Source organism: Microtus pennsylvanicus, chromosome 16 (genome assembly GCF_037038515.1).
Source record: "Microtus pennsylvanicus isolate mMicPen1 chromosome 16, mMicPen1.hap1, whole genome shotgun sequence".
Lineage (NCBI taxonomy): Eukaryota > Metazoa > Chordata > Mammalia > Rodentia > Cricetidae > Microtus > Microtus pennsylvanicus.
In genome coordinates this window covers 47,644,843-47,664,899 of record NC_134594.1, presented here as the reverse complement: position 1 = coordinate 47,664,899, position 20,057 = coordinate 47,644,843, and the positions used below count along the sequence as shown (strand labels likewise).

General features: G+C 42.4%; 1 protein-coding gene across 6 annotated transcripts in view; it reads right to left on the bottom strand.

Annotated features, from left to right (window-relative positions):
• Window positions 1-733: 733 nt before the first annotated feature.
• The window catches only part of Fbxw7 (F-box and WD repeat domain containing 7), a 149,624-nt gene continuing 130,300 nt past the window's right edge, over window positions 734-20,057 (bottom strand). For all 6 annotated transcript variants that reach the window (XM_075950913.1, XM_075950914.1, XM_075950916.1 and 3 more), the window contains 9 exons: window positions 19,215-19,356; window positions 13,226-13,360; window positions 10,703-10,826; window positions 8,818-8,954; window positions 7,726-7,839; window positions 6,115-6,296; window positions 5,104-5,329; window positions 3,456-3,666; window positions 734-2,627 (listed from right to left, as the gene is read on the bottom strand). In XM_075950913.1, the coding sequence (XP_075807028.1) occupies window positions 2,359-2,627; window positions 3,456-3,666; window positions 5,104-5,329; window positions 6,115-6,296; window positions 7,726-7,839; window positions 8,818-8,954; window positions 10,703-10,826; window positions 13,226-13,360; window positions 19,215-19,356 (1,540 nt within the window). In that variant the 3' untranslated portion in view covers window positions 734-2,358. The remainder of the gene's footprint in view (window positions 2,628-3,455; window positions 3,667-5,103; window positions 5,330-6,114; window positions 6,297-7,725; window positions 7,840-8,817; window positions 8,955-10,702; window positions 10,827-13,225; window positions 13,361-19,214; window positions 19,357-20,057) is intronic.

The window sequence follows — 20,057 nt, the reverse complement described above, 5'->3', positions numbered from 1 at the left end:
GGATTCTCTTGTCTGCACTGGGCCGGTACTGTGGGATTCTCTTGTCTGCACTGCACCCGTACTGTGGGACACTCCAGTCTGCTCTGTGCCCGTACTGTGGATTCTCTCGTCTGCACTCTCGCCCTCCCTATTGCTCCTATCGTGGAGTTTGCCGAGGCCTAGTAAACCAGAGTTTTAAGAACAGAGTGTAAAGCCAGTGCCTTTCCATGCTCAGGGTCGCGTTTGACAGACTCCTGGCCCTACTCCCTTGGCGAAACTCAGTCTCTGAGCAAGTTGGGCCTATGGCTCTGAGAGTCTTGTTCTCTAGGAGGAAGGACTCCATGTTGATTTGAGATTGGTTGAGATAAACACACACACACACACACACACACACACACACACACACACACACACAGCATGTCCCTCCCACACCTTGCTTTAGTTTGCTAGAGTTTCACTAAAGGCAGCAGGAATTGGGTTTTTGAACGGGGGCTGGGCAGGGCCATCACACACATCACCTAACAGCCACAGCCGCAGCTCTCAGGTCCACTGCTGAGGTGCAGAAGGAAGGAACCAGAAGCCATGTTTATACGCCCAAAGCAAACAGGGAGGCAAGCAAGGTGGCTTGGCCTCGTTTCTATGTTGCTAAAATGAAGGCAATGCTAAGAAGCCAAAACCCGACTATTAAAGTATTAGACAAACACCGTATGTTTATAATGAAACAGTATTATCTAGGTGGAAGAAACAGGCGCAATAACATGAAAAAACACATTTTATTGCACTTAAGTTATAAGAAAATAAAATTTCTAAGTGAATCAAACCATAGACACAATCCCTTTAAAGGTTGTTTTCCTCCATCACGTCAGGGTGTTACATAACTAAAATTAACCAACTTGAATCTGATTGTTTAAAATCAGACTATAAATAAAACAAACAAAAAAATAAACAGGAGGAGGAGGAAAAAAAAGACTGCCTAGGATACAGTGTTAACCACTTTCACAGTTCAGCTTGAGTTACGGCTCCTGGTGAATGAGGCAGACGACCTGACTCCGCTCGCTCGCCGCGCTGGTCTGCGTGGACGCCATCACTACAGCGCGGGTGTTCCTCTCGCGTTGGTTACTCAGAGCAGTGAAACTGTAACAGTTGTTTTCCCGAATACTGTAAGATGCTACGACGGACCAGCAACTTCCTTTATTCTGTATTCTATATATCTTTAAAATATCTTGTCAGTTTTACTATGTACGTTCATCCATTCACCACAGCCCTCAACAAAGAAGTTTCTCCGCAGAACAGGCACCTCAGGCTCTGTCCCAAGGAATGTGTTTTAATTTTTGCCCAGATAAAAGAAAATAAGCTTTGCACACACTCTCGATTCTTTATTTGCAGGCAAACTTCACTCTTTAGTATCTGAAACTTTTCCATTCGCAGCCTCTTAGAGGCACAGATGGCTCAAGTTTCAGTGGCGAAAAGTCTTTTTCTCTGTAACCAAACTAGAGCAAATTTGGAATTCAGTCTGGGACTAAAACGTCACAGCAGAAAAAAAATAAAAAAAAATAATTTGTTTTTTCTTTCTTTCTTTCATTTAGCAGCATAAATAAGTTTGGCCACTGGGAGTACAGTACAGGGCGGGACAACGATCCCACATGTGGAGACCTACTTCTAGCACCAGCGTCGAGAACTACATCCATCTCAGGACTCGGAACCAGGACAAGGCGCCACCTTTAGCGACATGCGCACTGAAGAGGGGATATGGAAGCAACAGTAGACAGATTAACAGAGGCTAATACTGTGATTGATTGACATTGGCAATGGCTGGCAAAAAACAAAACAAAGAAAAAAAACCAACAAAAAATGGAAAAGAAAAGAACAAGAAAGCTTCATGGAAACTGTACAAAAGCAATTCACAGTAATCTCTTTCCGCTTCCCACTTCAGAAACACGACTTGGCTGCAGAAGCTCTGATGACACGCGTGTGGATATCACCGCCACGCCTTTCGAGGTGACGGTAACAACGTCTTGGTGAGGCTCTGCCCAATGACCACTGGAGAAGAAAATGAGGAATAATTGCACCTGGTTGGTTTATAGTCTCGCTTTGCGAAGCTGCCCCTCATCAGAAGTGAAGCTTCAGGTGATGCGCCGCCGCCTCCCTCAGTTACGGCTCTGTCTCTTCAGCCTTTCTCACCGTCTCGTCTGTAGGTCTTTGCAATCTGTTGCCCCAAACCAACATCCTGCACCACTGAGTACAAGGGATTTTTTTCCTTTTCTTTTTTTTCTTTTCTTTTTTTTTTCTTTTTTTTTTTGTTTTTTGTTTTTTTTTGCGCAGGGGGAGGGCAGGAGTATATTGTCTACAGAGTTGGACAAGACTCATCTTGTCTGCTCTTCATTTCAGGTCCACATCGAAGTCCAGCACCAAGAGCTTGGTTTCTTCAGTCCCATTCCGACTGCCAACCGCACACACCAGCTTTGTGTTGGAGGCTCTGATCCGCCACACAACTCCCCCGCTCCCCCCACTCTCCAATGTGACTAGGTTTCGAATGAATTCACCCGTTTTCAAGTCCCAGAGTTTTACAGTTCCATCATCTGAGCTGGTAATTACGAAGTTCTTGTTGAACTGTAAACAGGTCACGGCACTCTGGTGCTTGTTGGGACCTGGGCAAAAGCACAGGGACTGAATTACCAGTCAGAACACACGAGAAACCCAACAGTTAAAAAGCTGCGTATTTAGAAACCTTGCTGTAGTTTAGAAGCTCTGGTAGCTATTTGCGGCGGAAGCCCCAACGCTCACGGCCTGTCTCCTGCAAGCCTGGCGAGCCACCAGACACACGTTGTTCTCCGGGCTATGACACAAGCAACGCTGCGTCACACATTCTGGAAGCACGAGTGTGACAGATCTGTCAGGCCCTCCACCACTCTGCACAGACCAGTAAAGGAGAAAACCGAACTACACTACCCCCACATCCCAGGAACAGTCACAACGTGATGCCCTCCAGATGGGCTCACTGAAAACAAACCAACCTTCTAAGCACGGCGTCTAAATATAAAAAAGCGAATCATGAAGAATTCAGTGGTGCTGTGCCTCCAAATCAACTTTCTCATGTGTTTCTTTACCTCGGGGGTAACCTTTACTCCTTCCCATCCCAACTAAAGCAGTTGGCTAAGTGGAGGCCAAAGTAATTTCCTATCATTCAAAATATAATGATCAGACAAAAAGAAGCATTGCTTCTGTGAGTCGGCCAAGTCTTTCTTCTCATTGTTAAGGTTAAATAGAGTCGACTGAACAGGCAGGAAATGAGTAAGAATTTTCACATTAAAGACACAATTGAGGCCATTTCTCAAGGTGGCCTGGTTCTGAAAGGCAAGCGTTTATAAAGTCATCAGGAGTAAGTACTCTGCATGAGGTTAATCTCTGCTCTACACAGGTTCCCTCTTCAGCAGTGACGTTTCAGAAGGATACGGCTAAAGGAGGCCAACACTTACCCTGCAATGTTTGTAAACACTGTCCTGTTTTGATATCCCAGATTTTCACTGTAGAATCTGCATTCCCAGAGACAAGAATATTGTCCTTGAGTTCCATTCCACTTGTCAACGACTGGTGTCCTGTTAACGTGTGAATACAGTTCCCTGTCTCCACATCCCAGACTCGGATTGATGTATCGAGAGACCCACTCACCACATGGATGCCATCAAACTACAACAGACACAGTGTATTAGAACAGAAACATGGACTCTTTCCCTGTCAACTAGCTGGTAGACCTTACTCACAATAGGGAGGGAGATACAGCAACATGTAAGGCCAGAACAAAGAGCGCGCTAGGGTAAACTCGCAGCTGGGCTGATGTGCACGCTATCATCGAGTCTACAGATCATGTCTCCAAAAGCACTTCATAAATTCTCTTACAATTAAAAATAAGGAAACAAAACTGAACAAAACTGCCCAATAACTTCAAAAAGAAAACGAAGCACCTGGAGTGAACAACATTCCCTTCCGACCACCTGGTCCCAGCTGAAAGCCACAACCTATGTATTCAGTAAGAAAGCCGAGTTTGGCTTGCCTATAGGAAGCCAAAGCCACGCTTATCAGCACCCAAGGCAGGGGAAGGAAGGGCCAAGCAAACTTCTGTGATGCTCAAAAGTAAATTCCATTAAAAACTGTAAGAAGAAGCTGTTTACAAGAACTTACTGCTAATTAGGAAATATCCCCAAAGATATGTTATTAGTCAGAAGAGGAGGCATTTTAGTAGCAAAAGCAAGCTACGCAGCCTCTCTTCTTCAGCTTCCCCAAACCACTAAAAGCCAATAAACCCCTACCAATCCCCAGGAGGTATATATAATGCCCGGCTGTACATTCTGAGATCATTCTCTACATTCTGAGTACACCACAGAGTACCAACAGCAATGGCAACCAACTCCCTCCCCTTGGAAACCATCGACGTCTTTATCATATATGGACATTTCATTACTTGGGCAGTCTTATCAATTAGGAATCAAACGCCCTAAGAACAGCCATGTCAGCAGTGGGATTCTGCTCCACTCGGGTAGCCACTGAGGGGCAAGTGCCTGGGAAGACAGTCATGTAACAGGAAATATTTAAAGTGGAGAGCACTGCATTTCCAGAAATAAAGGTGGCCCACGTTTTCTGTCCAGTTACTTTAGATCTTGAAATATTATAATCTGTTAATAAACTCCAAGTTCATGTCTGAAGGGACACAACAGGTTAGTCAGCTCCTCTCTGCTCCACCAATGGCCCCAGAAAGCACAGGGTTTTCTGCAGAGAGGCTCACGGCCACTTTAGATGGGATGGAATCACAATTACACGGCCCATCAACTTCTAGCTATCAAGGCAAAGGGGCAGCAGCTTTTGGCCAAATTAATCCTCAGCAAAGGAGTTTATTAAAATCCAAGTTATTCTCCTATGAGATTATCTAACTATTAATAATGTAACAAAATTTACAGCCCTGAAGTATCAGGTTTCAAGACAAACATTTGCATTTTAGAGAGAAAATGGATCACAGAAATTAAAACCATTAAAACAGTTAAATGCTTTTGAAATTTATGTTTTCTTCTTGCTAATAAGGTAGATCTAAACAGCAGAGCGTCGAGGTGATGGGAGAGACGGACTCCTTACCTGCAATGAGTAGACTCTGTTAGTGTGCCCCTGTAACGTGTGCAGGCAGGTCTCAGTCTCTGGATCCCACACCTTGACCATAAAATCATATGCTCCACTGACAACCCTCCTGCCGTCATACTGGACACAGCGGACTGCAGCTACGTGACCCATCAAGACGTGTAAACACTGGCCGGTCTCAATATCCCAGACCCTAAGAGTGGCATCTCGAGAACCACTAACAACTCTGCAGAGAGGGAACAGAAAACAAGGTATCAGAATTCTGACGAGCACGTAGCAGGTGAAACAGTGCTCACTTCTCTTCGTACACGGAACAGAAACTTTTACTCTGCCTAGAACAGGAGCAACTGCAGCCTCCGATAAGCAAGCAGCTTTCCATACACAGCTCTCTTGATTACATGCGGCTCAGTCCTCGGTGCAGATCTAGTATTAACTTACAACAATCCAAAACTTCCTTTCTTTAGGATATTTGCCATTTCATTACATTGTTGTGCTGAGGAGTTACTTGATCAGTCAAGGGTTTTATTTATTCCCTCAGGCAGGGAGCAGGGACATTCCTAGGAGATCTAGTAACAGCCTGGGGGCTAAGCCTGCAGACCACAGGCAATGAGAAAGTAAGTGAGAGCCGGGACCTCAGTGTTTGTCTAGATCTAGAATGTGGTGGGTCACCCAAGGACACACAGGCTAGGAGTCCCAGTCACTGAATCTGTGGCTCTTGCACAGCATAAATTCGGTTATTAAGAAAGAAAATGATTTTTTGTTTGAAGACAATGAATCATCAAATCAACACCAAGCAGAGCTTCAAGAAAAAAAGGTTGTACCATCATCAAATGAAGAAGGAAATTTTAAGACAAGCCTCCAACTTTATGCCAATATAACCTGGCTTTCCTAACTTAGGAACATTACACTTTTAATCACTAGTATCTACTTTAAGAGCCCATTAGTACTATATGAATTTCAATATCACAAGTGACAGAAGCAAAAGCCCCATCAGAATGGGGTTTCCTCTACCTTTTCTCATGCAGATGCATACACCGCACAGTGGAAGTGTGCCCATATAAAGTATGTATGCACTCTCCGGTCTCCGCGTTCCATACTTTGAGGGTCCGGTCAGTGGATCCACTGATGATGATATTGTCTCTCATCTGTGATGACCATACTCCACCCGTGTGTCCCACTAACGTTCTTAGGCACTGGAAAAACACTTCAGATGATTAATTTTAGGTATAAATGAAAGCAAGGCAAAGAATATACTATCATCTCATTAAAATCTGGAACAAGTCTTACTTATTCAACTTTATTAGAGCACTAGGAAACCATTCTGCCACCAATGCTGCATGACACCGTTATTACTAAATTATTTATTTGTAGTGATACAAGCTTAGACACACATCCACAATGAGGGACAGGTATGGAGAAAGCAAACATGATATGGAACATAAGATTAACATGATGGGGCTGGAGAGATGGCTCAGTGGCGAAGAGCATTGGCTGTCTTTCAGGGACCTGGGTTTGATTCCCAGCACCTAGTGCCTCACAACCACCTACAACTCCAGGGCCAGGGAATCTGACGCCCTCTTCTGGCCTCCAAGGGCACCTGGCATGCACATGGTACACATACATACATACATACATACATACACACACACATACATACGTACGTACATACAGGTAAACAGACACATTAAATAATAAAATGAAGTGAAAAATTTAAAAAGAATCATATGATACAAAGCATAAGACAAGGCAGAAAGCTATACATAAATAAATAAATAAATAAATAAATAAATAAATAAATAAATAAAATGCAAGCAAGCTCAACAGCTCTAGCCTGGCCCCATGATTAAATAATATTAAAGCTGCAGCAGGGTGTTTCCCACGGAAGAGAACCAAGGCAAGACTGCCAAGAAAGTTGGGTGTGACCACATACCACAGTTCACCCATCTGCCTGCAGGCGGTAGTTAGGGGCTAGCCGTGCTACTCCAGACGTGTAAAGACAGACACCGAGACTCTGAGATAAGCCCCAAACTAATATTATATCCTGGAAACATGTAGCTACTTTTGAAATTTTTAACATCTGCTTTGAGTATTTTTAAGATTCTTGTCCAAGGAACAACACAGCAAAAGATATTTTTAAAAACAGATTTTTCTCATACTTTCTTCTGTTAACTCTTAAATAAATGATTACTTAATTCATAAAAACATTCTCTTTTGGACAGACAGAGTCAATATGCACTAGAGACTCCTAAGGAATGCTACCTAAAATACAGCCACTGCTTGGGCTACCTGGCTTCATGTCCTTACCATTCACATCTGAGACAACTTCCGATTAGCAGGATCTTTTTGATTCCTAGATTACAGACAGCTCAGCCACAGACAGTTATAAGGACATTACAAATCCCTCAGCCATGTTTTGGAAGGCGTTAGGGAGCAATGATTCTGACTCACATGGGCAAGGTGAGAAGAAATGCGTCTGAGAAGTCTCAGACCATCTAAGCGACAAAGACGGCAAACAGGTAGCAGTCCTAACCGAGGATATCAACAGTTGAGGATCAGACCCCTTCACTGTGACTGCATACACAAAATGACGACTTGCGAAAACATGGAAAGAAGGGAACTTACCTTGCCCGTGACTGCTGACCAAACTTTTAAAGTGTTGTCATCAGAACCACTAACTATGCGGTTACCACAGAACTGCAGGCATGTGATAACATGATCATCATGTCCTTTCAGCACCTATGAGAAAAACACACATATCATATTTATGTTATTACATCACAGTCTTTAAAATACAGTGAAGTGCTGAAGAGATGGTTTGGATACACAGGACCTGGGGCCAAGTCCCCAGAACTCTCCCGCACAGGCCTATAACACTGAACAGGAGAGAGGAGAAGAGCTGGGCTTATGAAATTTATATACAATACACAGCACAGCCTGGGCCACCAAGTGAGTTCCACCCAGGCAAACCTCAGTTCAAAATTAAAACACAAGGAAAAGAAGAGGGAGAGGACTGGGCTCTGGGTTCAACTTTTAACACTGCAAAAAAGTAAAACACCTAGAAACAGAGGAATAATAAATAACACATTTTTCAACCTAAAATTACGCCAGGGCATGCTGGTATATAAAACAATGCCTCCCCAAATTGGCTAATTTTAAAGTATATGAATTGAGGAGTTCTACCATTTATACATCTGCAATAATATTATAAGATAGAAAATGAGACTTTTGCTTCAAATTATAAAAGCCAAAAATAAAAAAACCCAAGAAAAATCCACAACACCCCAAACTGTTATTTCTAAAAAGTAGTAACAATAACAATGTTGTGCAGAGTGGTCTAGACCAAATTCATGTCCTCTCAACTCATCTTTGTTGGAAGAGACTTTCTTGAAGCAAATTCTCATACCATAGAACAGGCTGACCTAGAACTTAGTGTGTTCCCAGGTTGGCCTTAAACTCACAGCTATCCTCCAGCCTCCAATTCTTGAGTACAAGCATGAGCCACCATGCCTGGATCAACTCATCTTTGATTTCAATAAAATTATCAGATTAAAGAAACCAGAAATAAAAGAACATTGTTATATACACTTTGAGTTAATTCTAAAACAGAGCCAGCTTTCTTTTCACAAGGCGTCAAGTTCTACTTTAGGCACAAGAGACGAGTTTGACCAGGCATTCCCACTGATGAAAGGTTTCTGTTAGCATGTGAAGAGTTACCTTGGGAGATTTGAGTTCTCCTCGTCTCCAGTTGGTGTCAATTCTGTGCTGTCTGATGTATGCACTCTTCCATGGGCTGTGTATAAAACCTGGCTTTATTATTTTTCTTCTCTTGATGTGCAATGGCTCATCAATTCCTAATGCATCAAAGAGTTTAAGAGAATAATTCCTTTCGTCAATAATAAAAATTACACATTATATACAGATCTTGTTTTTTCTCTTAGCACCGATGAGGTAGAGACCCCTAACCTCCAACACTGCTCTAGGCAGCAGCGAGTCTGCAATGGGTACGGCAATTCTGATTCATTGCCTCTTCTTCTCACAGAGATGGGAAGGGATGTGTACTGCTTGTGTGGATGCAGAACGGCAACACTGCTGTGGAAATCAGCACAGTGACTCCACAAAAACACAATAGCACAGAGGATATAGGACTTTCACTTCTGCATGTGTGCTCAAAAGTACTAACAGGAGAGATGTGAACAGGTATCTAGACACCATGCTCATACTGATGTTATTCAGTTAGCCAAGAGCAGGAAGCAGTCCAGGCATCTGTCCAAAACACCAAATGCAGCAGTACACACAATGGAATGCTGCTCGACCTGACAAAGGACACGTGGATACAGGGATGCACGCTGGGACATGAACCTTGAAGACATTAGAGAATGAGGAAATTACGAAGGGATAAATACCGCACAATCTTACTTATCACAGTTCCTAGAACAGCAAACTCACAGAGATAGAGCATGTAGGAGACAGGAAGGAAGGAGTGGGGAGAATATCACTGGATCATATGCAGCAAAAAGACTTAACTGACACTGGCCTAGCACTCACTATGGAGACCAAGATGGCCTCCAGCTTTCAGTAATCCTGACTCTGTCCAAGTAGTATGATTACAGACGCACATCATTACCTCAGGCTGTTTGCACATGTATGTATGTATGTATGTATGTATGTATGTATGTATGTATGTCCTGGAACTTGCTATGTAGACCAAGCTGTTCAGAATCATTTTTAGCAAATGCAGTAAAAGGACATTTAAAAATGATTCTGAAGCTGGGCATAGCAGTACACACCTTTAAACCCAGTACTCAGGAGGCAAAGGAAGGCGGCTCTCCATTAGTTCAAGGCCAGCCTGGTCTACCTTACCTTGCAATTTCCTAGATAGCCAGGGCTATAAAGACCCTATCTCAAGGAAGAAACAAAAGGTTCTGAGAAAGAAGGCAAAATTAACACTAGTTTACATATGAAGATGCTTGAGAAAGAAGATTTTCCTGACTAACCCAAGAGCAGCTGGAGGTTGACTGTGGGACCAGGCTTAGCGAGGAGCACCTGAGGTCTTCCTAGGCCTCTCTAATTAGCAATGCTCTCCAGCCAGCCAGAGCCGCATCATCTACAGAGTGCAGCCCACCAGTTTCTTCTCCTGTAACATTTTGCTTCTCAGAAACAATTTTTTTTCAAAATGATTATTTTTCTAGGTGCCTACCTGCGAAACAAGGTCTCCCCTTTGATCAATATGGAGGAGACTTAACCCCTTCCTTAAAAAGGGGGTTCAAACCAAACCAAACTATGCTGCAAGAATCTAAGATCCATGTCAGGAGGAAGATGTCAAACTGTCCAATCTCCCCAGCATTTATGAACGTTCAGCTCACAGGAGGTGTCCCACTAAGAATCTATGGGAGGGGTGGGTAAATCCTCAATTATTTGGGAATTAATCGCTTGAAATCAGGTGGACTCCTTCACTTTGGGATCAAGGGCGTGAATGGACGCAGACTCACTCTGCCAGCGATTGATTCTCCCTGCACGGGAAAGTTATTTTGTTGACTTGCTTCCAGAATCCTTTGCTGCTGCAGTAGAAACACATTCTCTATGTGATTTTGAACCTTACCCTCTTCTTTACATTTTTCTCTCCAGAGAAGGTTGTCCTCAGCCAAAATTCTCCAGTATCGACAAGTCTGAGCCGCTTGCAGCAGGTCTTTGGGTTCCAGGAATGAAAGTACATAGAGTGCCAGCTGTGGAAAAGGAAACGAGGATGGCATACTCACACGTCAGGAAATGACAGAAACAAAGGTGCTACTCTCCACGCGATGCACATTTCCCTAGGACTGCTGTATATTGGTAGACTGAGCAGATCAAGGAGAACAGTATTTTAAGAGCGAAGAGAATGCTCGTTAATCTCGTATTAGGGATCTGAGGCTTTATTCTAGATGACCTGTGCTTGTACTGGTATTTGCTCACAGTGAGAACAATGCCAATGATCACAGGTTTCTCGTGTGATTAGCCTACATGGTGATAGAGAAAGGCTTGAGATCTGCTCACACCAATTATTAGAAAAATACTAGTACATTATGCCAATATGGTAATAATATTTTAAACAATACATTCTTGCTGATAACACAAACTTCCCTAAGGGCTTAGATCTATGCCATTATTCTTCCACATATGCAATAAAGCATTTTTTCAAATGAAGAATCTTTCCTCCAAGTAGTTGAAAAAAAGAAAACATGATATGCTACGCCAGGTTCTCTTTCTAACTTCACTTCTCTCTTTCCTTCAGCAGTCTTTGAAAAAACATGGAAGCCAAGAGAACCTTTTGGGGCTTACCTTTTATTAATAATCTGTGCTTACTTCTTAAATGCTAAAATATTCTCAGGTTTTGGAGTGTGGTGACGGCTCAGTTGGTAATGTTTCGTGTACCACCATGAAGATAAGGGTTTGGACCCCAACACTTGGAAAAGACAGACATGGTGGTGGCAACTATAAGCCGGGGGACAGACAGGAGCTCACTGGCTGGTCCACATGAGTGAGTAAGCTCTGGATTCAGCGAGAGACCACGACTCTGACTAACAGTAACGTGGGAGCAACTGAGGAGCACAGCTCTGGCCTCCACATGCACATGTGTGCACATCTGCATGTATTTAACTATTTGAACACATACACACACCATACATATACATAACAACCCCACAGAGATCCTCAAATTCTACTGATTTGAGGTCAGGAAGTTTTTGCATGATAAGAGTTATCTATAAAAATAAGAATAAAGCAAAAACAGACTAGAAAATCTTACTCTCAGAGGTAAGTAAAAACACCACGCTATGAGAGAATCTGTACAATCAAGATTCTAAAGGAGGGCACCAGGGACATAAAATGGATCAGGGTGAGTATCTGCTGCTTCCACAGAAACTGCTTCCTACTGTTTCATGCCCTGATGACCTCATGTTACTTTCCTAAGTTTATTCAGAGTTTTGTGATAGAAGAAGTTCACGAGAAAAAACCCACTTCTTTTGTGGGACAATGTCATTTTTAAAAAGTACTCCAAAGTGGGGGAAAACACCAGAAAAAAGGATGTTTTTTTTTAACCAATTTTGCTTTTCCCTAAGTTATGTTAGTTTCATCGATTTTACTCAACTCTAATGCAAAATTACAATTAGGGCTATGAATGCCTCTAGGAACTTAGTTAGAGCGGCTCTCTAGGTGAAAGCAGAACTCCTCTAGGAACTTAGTTAGAGCGGCTCTCTAGGTGAAAGCAGAACTCCTTTTCTGTTCAAACTGGAGGGTCCAGGGTCACTTGTATGATGAGTCTCTTTTTCATGCTGTCTTTTAAGCTGGTATTTAATTAGTAGCATGAGTACAGTAATTTAAGAAAATATATAGCATGGGAATTATTCCTTTCTGCTGATAAAAATGAAGCTATGAAGTCAAAAATGTCAACACATGCATTATATTTAACCTATGTAGCTGCACACGGCTTATGATGGAGTGCTACAAGAATGCAGTTCACACGTGATCTCTCTCAGGTGGAGGACGGCTGGTAGACATGAACAGGGACACACACACACACACACTATATATATATATACATATATATAGTTCTGTGTATTAAATAATAACTGCAGGGGGCGGGAGAGATGGCTCAGCACTTCAGAGCACTGGCTGCTCTTCCAGAGGACCTGGTTTCAATTCCCAGCACCCACATGGCAGCTCACAGCCGTCTGTAACTCTAGTCCTGACACCCTCATATATACAGGCAAAACACCAGTGCACTTAAGAAAATAAATAAAATAAAAACGATTACATAATGCCAGGACCAGAGAAATGCAATAGTCAGAAAGTTACTGGTCTTGAAGGGACATAAGAGAAGTGACAAAGTAAGAAGGAAAACAGCATTGCTGCTTAATGGTCCAGAATTTAGAGAACATTCACTATGAATAATAAACATACCCAAACACCTAGCAAGAAACCCAGTGACTCCCATGCAGACTTACCTTATCCAACTGGGAGAAAAAAAGAACCCTGGTTATAAGCATCCTTTATGTAACAATTGCACCCTTAAGCCAAGACGACCGGCAGGACACTGCTTACAGGGGGTGGTGCCCGTATGGGGCGCTAGCTGGCGGCCTTTGCTTACCTCTTTGGGGAGCAAGGAAATGAAGTCTCGCTGGAACTGGGGCTCTATCACCTGCATCATGTGCTTCACCTGTGTCGGCTCACAGCTATCGATGAGTTCATCCAAAGCCAGCAGCTTCTCTGGTCCACTCCAGCTCTACCGAAGAGGACACTTTGATTACCTTAAAGATGCTCCAGTTACAAACGCACCTGCGTGTCCTTGTTTGCGCAGGGAACTGCATGGAAAGGGACCATGGACAGAGAACTTGCCTCCAGTAGCCTCTGAAGCCATCTAGGTTTTACTTTCCAGCAAAGTCATGACTGCATTTTTTCTTTAGTTATAACAGTTATGCATTCATCCAACACCAAGACACTAGGGGAGATACCAAAATCTTGTCCCTGAAGAATCAACCTCGGTTAATGAATAAATAGGAAATTTTGACAGATCATTTTTCTTTCTCCATATTATTTTTAGTGGACAGCCATAAAATTTTATGGCTTGAATAAGGCTTTCATCTAAGAGCTAAGAGATCTGCAACATAATTAATTAGAGGGAAATTCATAGCTGGATATTCTGCATTTCTGACAAGTGTCTCCTATAAGTTTAAAAAATGCTGTTTTACACAAAATATAGATATTAAACAGGAAACAACAGCAAAGATAGGCTAAGTTCATTTTTTAAAAATTAGAATATATACAAAGACCAAAAAAATTTAAGAAAAAAAATGCTATACTTACGAAAAATAAAAACATATAATTATATTTCAAAACTGAGCTCCTTTAATCAACTCTTGGGGTTGGATTTTTGTTGTTGTTTCATTTTTTTTTTTAAATATTTTCTACCAGTGAGTATGACTGCTTAGAAAAGCAATGGTTCTTGAAAGGAAACATTTTATGGCCATATGAGTAATTTAAAATGTTGGAATTCTATAATAACCATGTAAAACATTTAAGTAACTTCATAATTATTAAGTAGAAGCATATCTAAGCAGGCCTTTGTAAATCTGTGCCGATGTAAATACCCCTGGGGATTACTGCAGCCATTTGGACATGGACAAATAAAGAGTAACAGGCAAAGTCTGATGCATTCCGTAAGATGTAAGAGAAATACTGAGCTGTGTCAAGGCTCTTAGGAGGCTGCCCTCAGAATAATTCTTAAAGAGGAATTTATTCCTTTAGACTCCATAATGACCTCACCTCTCCTCTCCTGACTGCAGACGGCGCTGGCACTATGGGCCATCAGCCAGCGTCTGACGACCTCCATGGCCTACTCTACTTTGCCCAGGCTGCCACAGGTCGTGTCCTCTGTTCTCAGACAGGGTGCCCACCCCGAGTCTGTCATACCACACGTGCAGTGCCTCACACTGAGCGAAAGTGCTGGGCTGTCTTCTCCCACGGCACTTCAGGCACCACCATACTGTGGGAGGCGGACAACTATCCAACACAAGGAAACTGTACATCTTGATTAAGCATTTGAAAACGATTCATAGTGCAGAATCAGGGGACTCAGAGACACAAATCCATGAGCTTCACGACACCTGAAACTTGGTCATGACTGCGCCATCTAAGCCACCAGTGTCTCTTCTAGACGACAACATCCAGACCTCCAATGGCCTCTCAGCTCCCTAGCTTTGTCCTAGTCTATCTCCAGACTCCTTGGAGACTGGTTGAAGTGACCTTTCTGCTTACTGCCTTAAGCCTCCTATAAAAGATGTGGTTGGCACTGTGGTTCCCAAACGCTGCCCAGGGTCCCACGTGGGGAATTCACGAACAAGCACTTGGGGACACTGGCCTTATTCCAGCCTTGGGTAACTGAGCCTGAACTCACGGTAGAAAACTAGAACTAGCTTCTCCAGAACCTGAGGCATGGCAGTGCAGGGACTTGTGTTGTATGGTTCGGAGTGGTCTTAAATCCTCGGCAATCCTCCTCTACTCCTCGGGGCAGTTCTCCTTGTTAGTCCAAACGGTTTCCAATCCACCTCAGAAAACATGATTCAGGTATGACTTTCTAAAGAACCCAAGACTTTATCTGCTTTTATTCTGATGTAAATTTTTTAACTATTAAATACAGTACTTTCCTGTAGTCCTATCTGACTAAATACATGAATTTCTTCAACTTCCTTACACCAGGTTTAATAAGTTTTCTTAATCATGCTGTAACAAATGCAACTTCAAAGAAACAATAAACTGATCCTGTTGTCACTTCCTTGAAGGTTTTCATCTCTTGCTGACTAACAAATAAATAAGACTTAACTAAAATAAAACAGAAAATATATGTAATTTCGGAGTTAGCATGGAGTGTGATAAAACCTTCAATATAGATTTTATTCATTATAACTATCAAAACATATGTATTTTATAGCTCTTGTTTTTTGGTTTGAGTATAGCAGATCTTTCCAAAGCACACAGCCTTAATGCAAATCCGTTCTGCTAGGGAGTGCAGAATTTGCATAATGTTATATGTTACAGCACTCAAGTGCGCACTCTCTCTCACACACACCCACAAACACACACGCCACTTTTGTTCCTCAGATTCCCATGTAAAGTTAGTACTGACAGGTGCTTCTAGACCCAAGAACAACGGAGGAAACTGACATGTATGGACTCTGTTGTCCTTCCATGTGGAACTGTATGCACAGCTAAATACTCTTCACTGTGGACACTTTTACTTTAATGTTTGTTTTATGTAGTATGATATAAAGGAAACAACGGATCCTTAATCAAACACCTGCTAGTTATAGTCAAAGTCAAAATTTGGACTAAGCCTCTTCATCAAGGTCATATATGCTTCCCTTCCCTGACGCTTTTGAACCATAAAAGGCTAATTCCATTAGAGTCTTTACCTGCTCTAGTACTGCTAAGTAAAAAGCCATACAGTGTAATATCCAAATTACATAAACAATCCAACCAGCCCTATCTCTTTGGCAGGCACAGCGACTACTGGAAAGTCGAGTCAATTTAAGCAGAACAAAGTTTGGGGTTTTGCCTTTGTTTTTAATTTACATTTCTGTTTTCCAGTAATAGTCTCTCATTCAATTTACAAATGGAGCACAGAGTACTTTGTCGGGATAGATGAAGCTGGACCGAGTGCTCTATCACTGCCTGCGGAGCAATAGGAGGACAGTAAGGGGACAAGAGTTCCCATTTTGCTTGTTACACAACAGGGAAGTCACCATTAAATGCCCCAATCGCATATTTGTAGAAGCTTGCCAGTTTAATTATCCCTCATGGGTCAGCTCACACCACCCCACTTTGCTGTGGAGCTGTGGCTGTCTGTAAGATTGGCACTGAAGCATCACAAGCCTCCAGGCAAGTGATTCAATCCTAGTTAGTTTGGCACCAGCCTCGAAACACAGCACAACACAGGACAGGACAGGGTACAACCGTGAAGCTGGGTCACGTCAGAGGCTGACATGGGACAGAAGATTAGGCTGATCTACCTTGTCAGGTGGGCCTTTAGTTGCTACAGATTTGTTTCTACAGAATGTTGGGGGGAGGTGGATTAAGTTTTTTACTTGCAGGGATAATTCCACAATATTTCTGTGAACTAAGAATGAGATCTCTCACTATAACTACTCATATGAAACAGGTACACTTTTTTATAAGACAAAGCTGGCTTAGTGAACTTGGTTTTCTGATTTTATTTCTACAGTAAACATTTCTGAAACTGTGAAGTAGTAAGTCTAACACTGGACATTTTATTAAGGAGCGCGTGGGGCACCTAAAAAAGGACTGTATAAAGAAGGACTGGCTAGAACAGCCTCAGAAAAGGAAGCATTAACGTTCCCACTGCAGTTCAATGGAGAAAAGTTCTCTTAATGAACATCCTAAGTGCCTTACAAAACATATTTTGGTATACTAAAATGCTGTGGGAAAAATGGGCCCAACCATATAAAAATTATTTGGACTAGTTTGCTAACGAGCTTTGCTCCATTCAAAATTTTGAAGGCTGTTTGAATGGACGCTAAAGCTACCATTCGGTGCTCAACCTCCGGATAAGACGTCAGCTCTGCACTCATGGGTGCTAGGGTGTACACACGCTCGTGCACATGCAGGAGAACACACTGATCTTCCCATTTCCCTGGCCTAATTAGAGGCCAATATCTTCAATATCCCTTTAAGACTACATTCCTTGTGGCTGTAGTATCATGACATTTCCATATGTAAAATGTAACTTCCATTTCTTCAATCCCAAGATTCTTAAACTCAGTACTAGCCATTTTGGGTTGGATAATCATTTGTTTTTTGGATGCAATCCTTCATACTGTCTTTACCAGCTAGACACCCAGGGTCCTACCACTTCATCTACTGATTTGGGGAAAATTTAAACCCTGTTGAGGCACCAGGGCTGCCCTGGTTACAGTAGCTGCCCCAGCCCACGTTGCTGGTATTTTAGGAATCATCAGAAGGCACAAAACAATCTTAAACCCATCTAAAAGCACATGACTTTATGTTCGTTTTGAAGTTATAGATGAAACACACACAGACACACACACACACACACAGACACACACACAGACACACACACAGACACACACACACACACACACGGGGAGGAAGGAGGAAGAGAGAGGTGGGGAGGGAGGAAGAGAGAGAGCCTAAGCAAAATATTGGTATTTGCTTAACAGGATTTCTTAAATATTTGAAAATGGCAAATGCTGTGGGACAATGGTCTTTTATCCTGTCACTTGTATTATGTTTAATAAAATGCTGATTGGCCAGTAGCCAGGCAGGAAGTAGAGGCGGGGCAACCAGGCAGGAAGTAGAGGCAGGGCAATGAGAATTCTGGGAAGAGGAAGTTTCAGTCCGCAGTGGTGACCCAGCCTCAGAGAAAGCAAGATGTGACTGCCTCACTGGAAAAAAGCACCAAGCCACGTGGCTAACACAGACAAGAATTATGGGCTAATGTAAGTTATATGAATTAGTTAGTAAGAAGCCTGAGCTAATGGGCCACTCAGTTTATAATCAATGTAGACCTCTGTGTGATTTCTTTGGGACTTAACAACTGCAGGAACTGGGCAGGACAGAAAACACAGTCAGCAGACAAATAAAACCAGTATATGTTTTTAAATTATAGTTTCCTTATATACCTAACAAGCCAAGCAGCCAGAGGTAGTGAATGTGTTCATTTTATATTAGTACGGTGGCCAGCATCAGGTATGTTCTTATTTTTATTAATTATTGTCTTATTGAGTGCTTCATCTATAGCAGCTGTTTTGGTGAGCACTTGACTTAGTCTACCATTCACGGTAAGACAGTCTAACTCACGTCACAAAAATCCATAGTACTCATGGTAACAAATCTGCCCAGGAAATGTTCAAAGAATTTAAATTCTGGTAAAAGACAGCAATTGGAACTTGACCAGATTAAAACCAAATACAAGCAAGGCACTGAGAAGTCACCCAGCCATCTCTTCTAGGGAAGTAGTAAAGGGAAAGTCACCTCTGGTGACTAGCTGACAGTTCTTAAATTAATCTCAAATGCCTTATTTACAAGAAACATGTTCAGAAAACAAGAATACAGTCCATGACATAAAAATTCAAAAATAAACAAGAAAATAAAGGTTTGTCTAAAAGGCAATGAAGAATGTAAATATACACTTACACAAATAAACACTATACTTTCATTCTGAAAGATGCAGACATATCACAGGCTTGCTATTTTAAGTGTACACTTTCGGGACTCCCAGGATGCCTGCCTTTCTTGATGACCACGACCCTACCCAGTTCCAGAAATCTTCTATCATTCTCTCCCCAAAAGCCTACACCTCTTAGCAGGTGACCCCAGTCCTTTCCCCTATCTACCTGGCAACCACTATCCTACTTCCTCTCTTTTTATTAATGAACACCTCACGTTACATCTGGCTTCTTTCATTTAATGCAGAGTTTCCAAGGCTCATAAATGGTACAGACCAAAGAGTACTCCGTTTTTTTAATGGCTGCATAATGATGCATCATTCCCACCCCACCCCCCAGGCAACCAAGTAAAGCATTGCCAGTGTCCACAGTCACCTGAAACATCTTCAGCCACTCCTGGAGGCCGGTGGGCGGCTGGACAGACGTGATCCTGCGCCGCTGCTGCCCTTGCCCGTTGGCAGCTCTGAGGTCCCCGAACGTCGTTGGTGTTGCTGAACATGGTACAAGCCCAGTGGTACTAAAAAAAAAAAAAAAGGAAAAAGGACAAGAGGAAGCAAAGACAGGTCTTATTAAGAACTGTGAGCTCTGATTTCATCAGAATAACAATCTGGTCTTCTTCCATCATCACTACAGCAATCAATGCCTTTTGCTGGCTATTCTCAGAAGGCAGGGATACACAAAGCCTACTTTGCTTTCTTCCTTTCCTTCTGTTCCAGAGATGGTCTCACTGTGTAGTCAAGGTTAGCATCAAACTTACTATGAGGCCCAGGTTAGCTTTGAACTCACAATCATCTTGCTTCAAACCCTTAAATGCTAGAAATACAGGCATCTGCTACTACTTCTGACCCTGTTTTATGATTATAATAAAAGTTTCCTCCCTATCTGGGGGAGCGACTGGCAATCATCTGGGCAAAGCGACTGGCAATCATCTGGGCAAAGCGACTGGCAACCAGGTAGAAGACTCTATGAAACGGTATGTTACTAGTCTATGTCTGCTTGGGGCTGCACGGGAAATTAGTCATAGCGCACGTTCTGAGTGGACACGGCTGGTTCAATCCTAACTGTGAGTGAGTGAGTAAATGACTAAGCATACAAACCAACAAACGTGACCTGAGAACACACAGCCCCTACTTCTTAAAGTTTACATTTTCTTTATAAAAAAGAATGTAAAAGTATTTGTGTTACCAGTATTTTAGAGATTAAAAATGTTTTGGATTT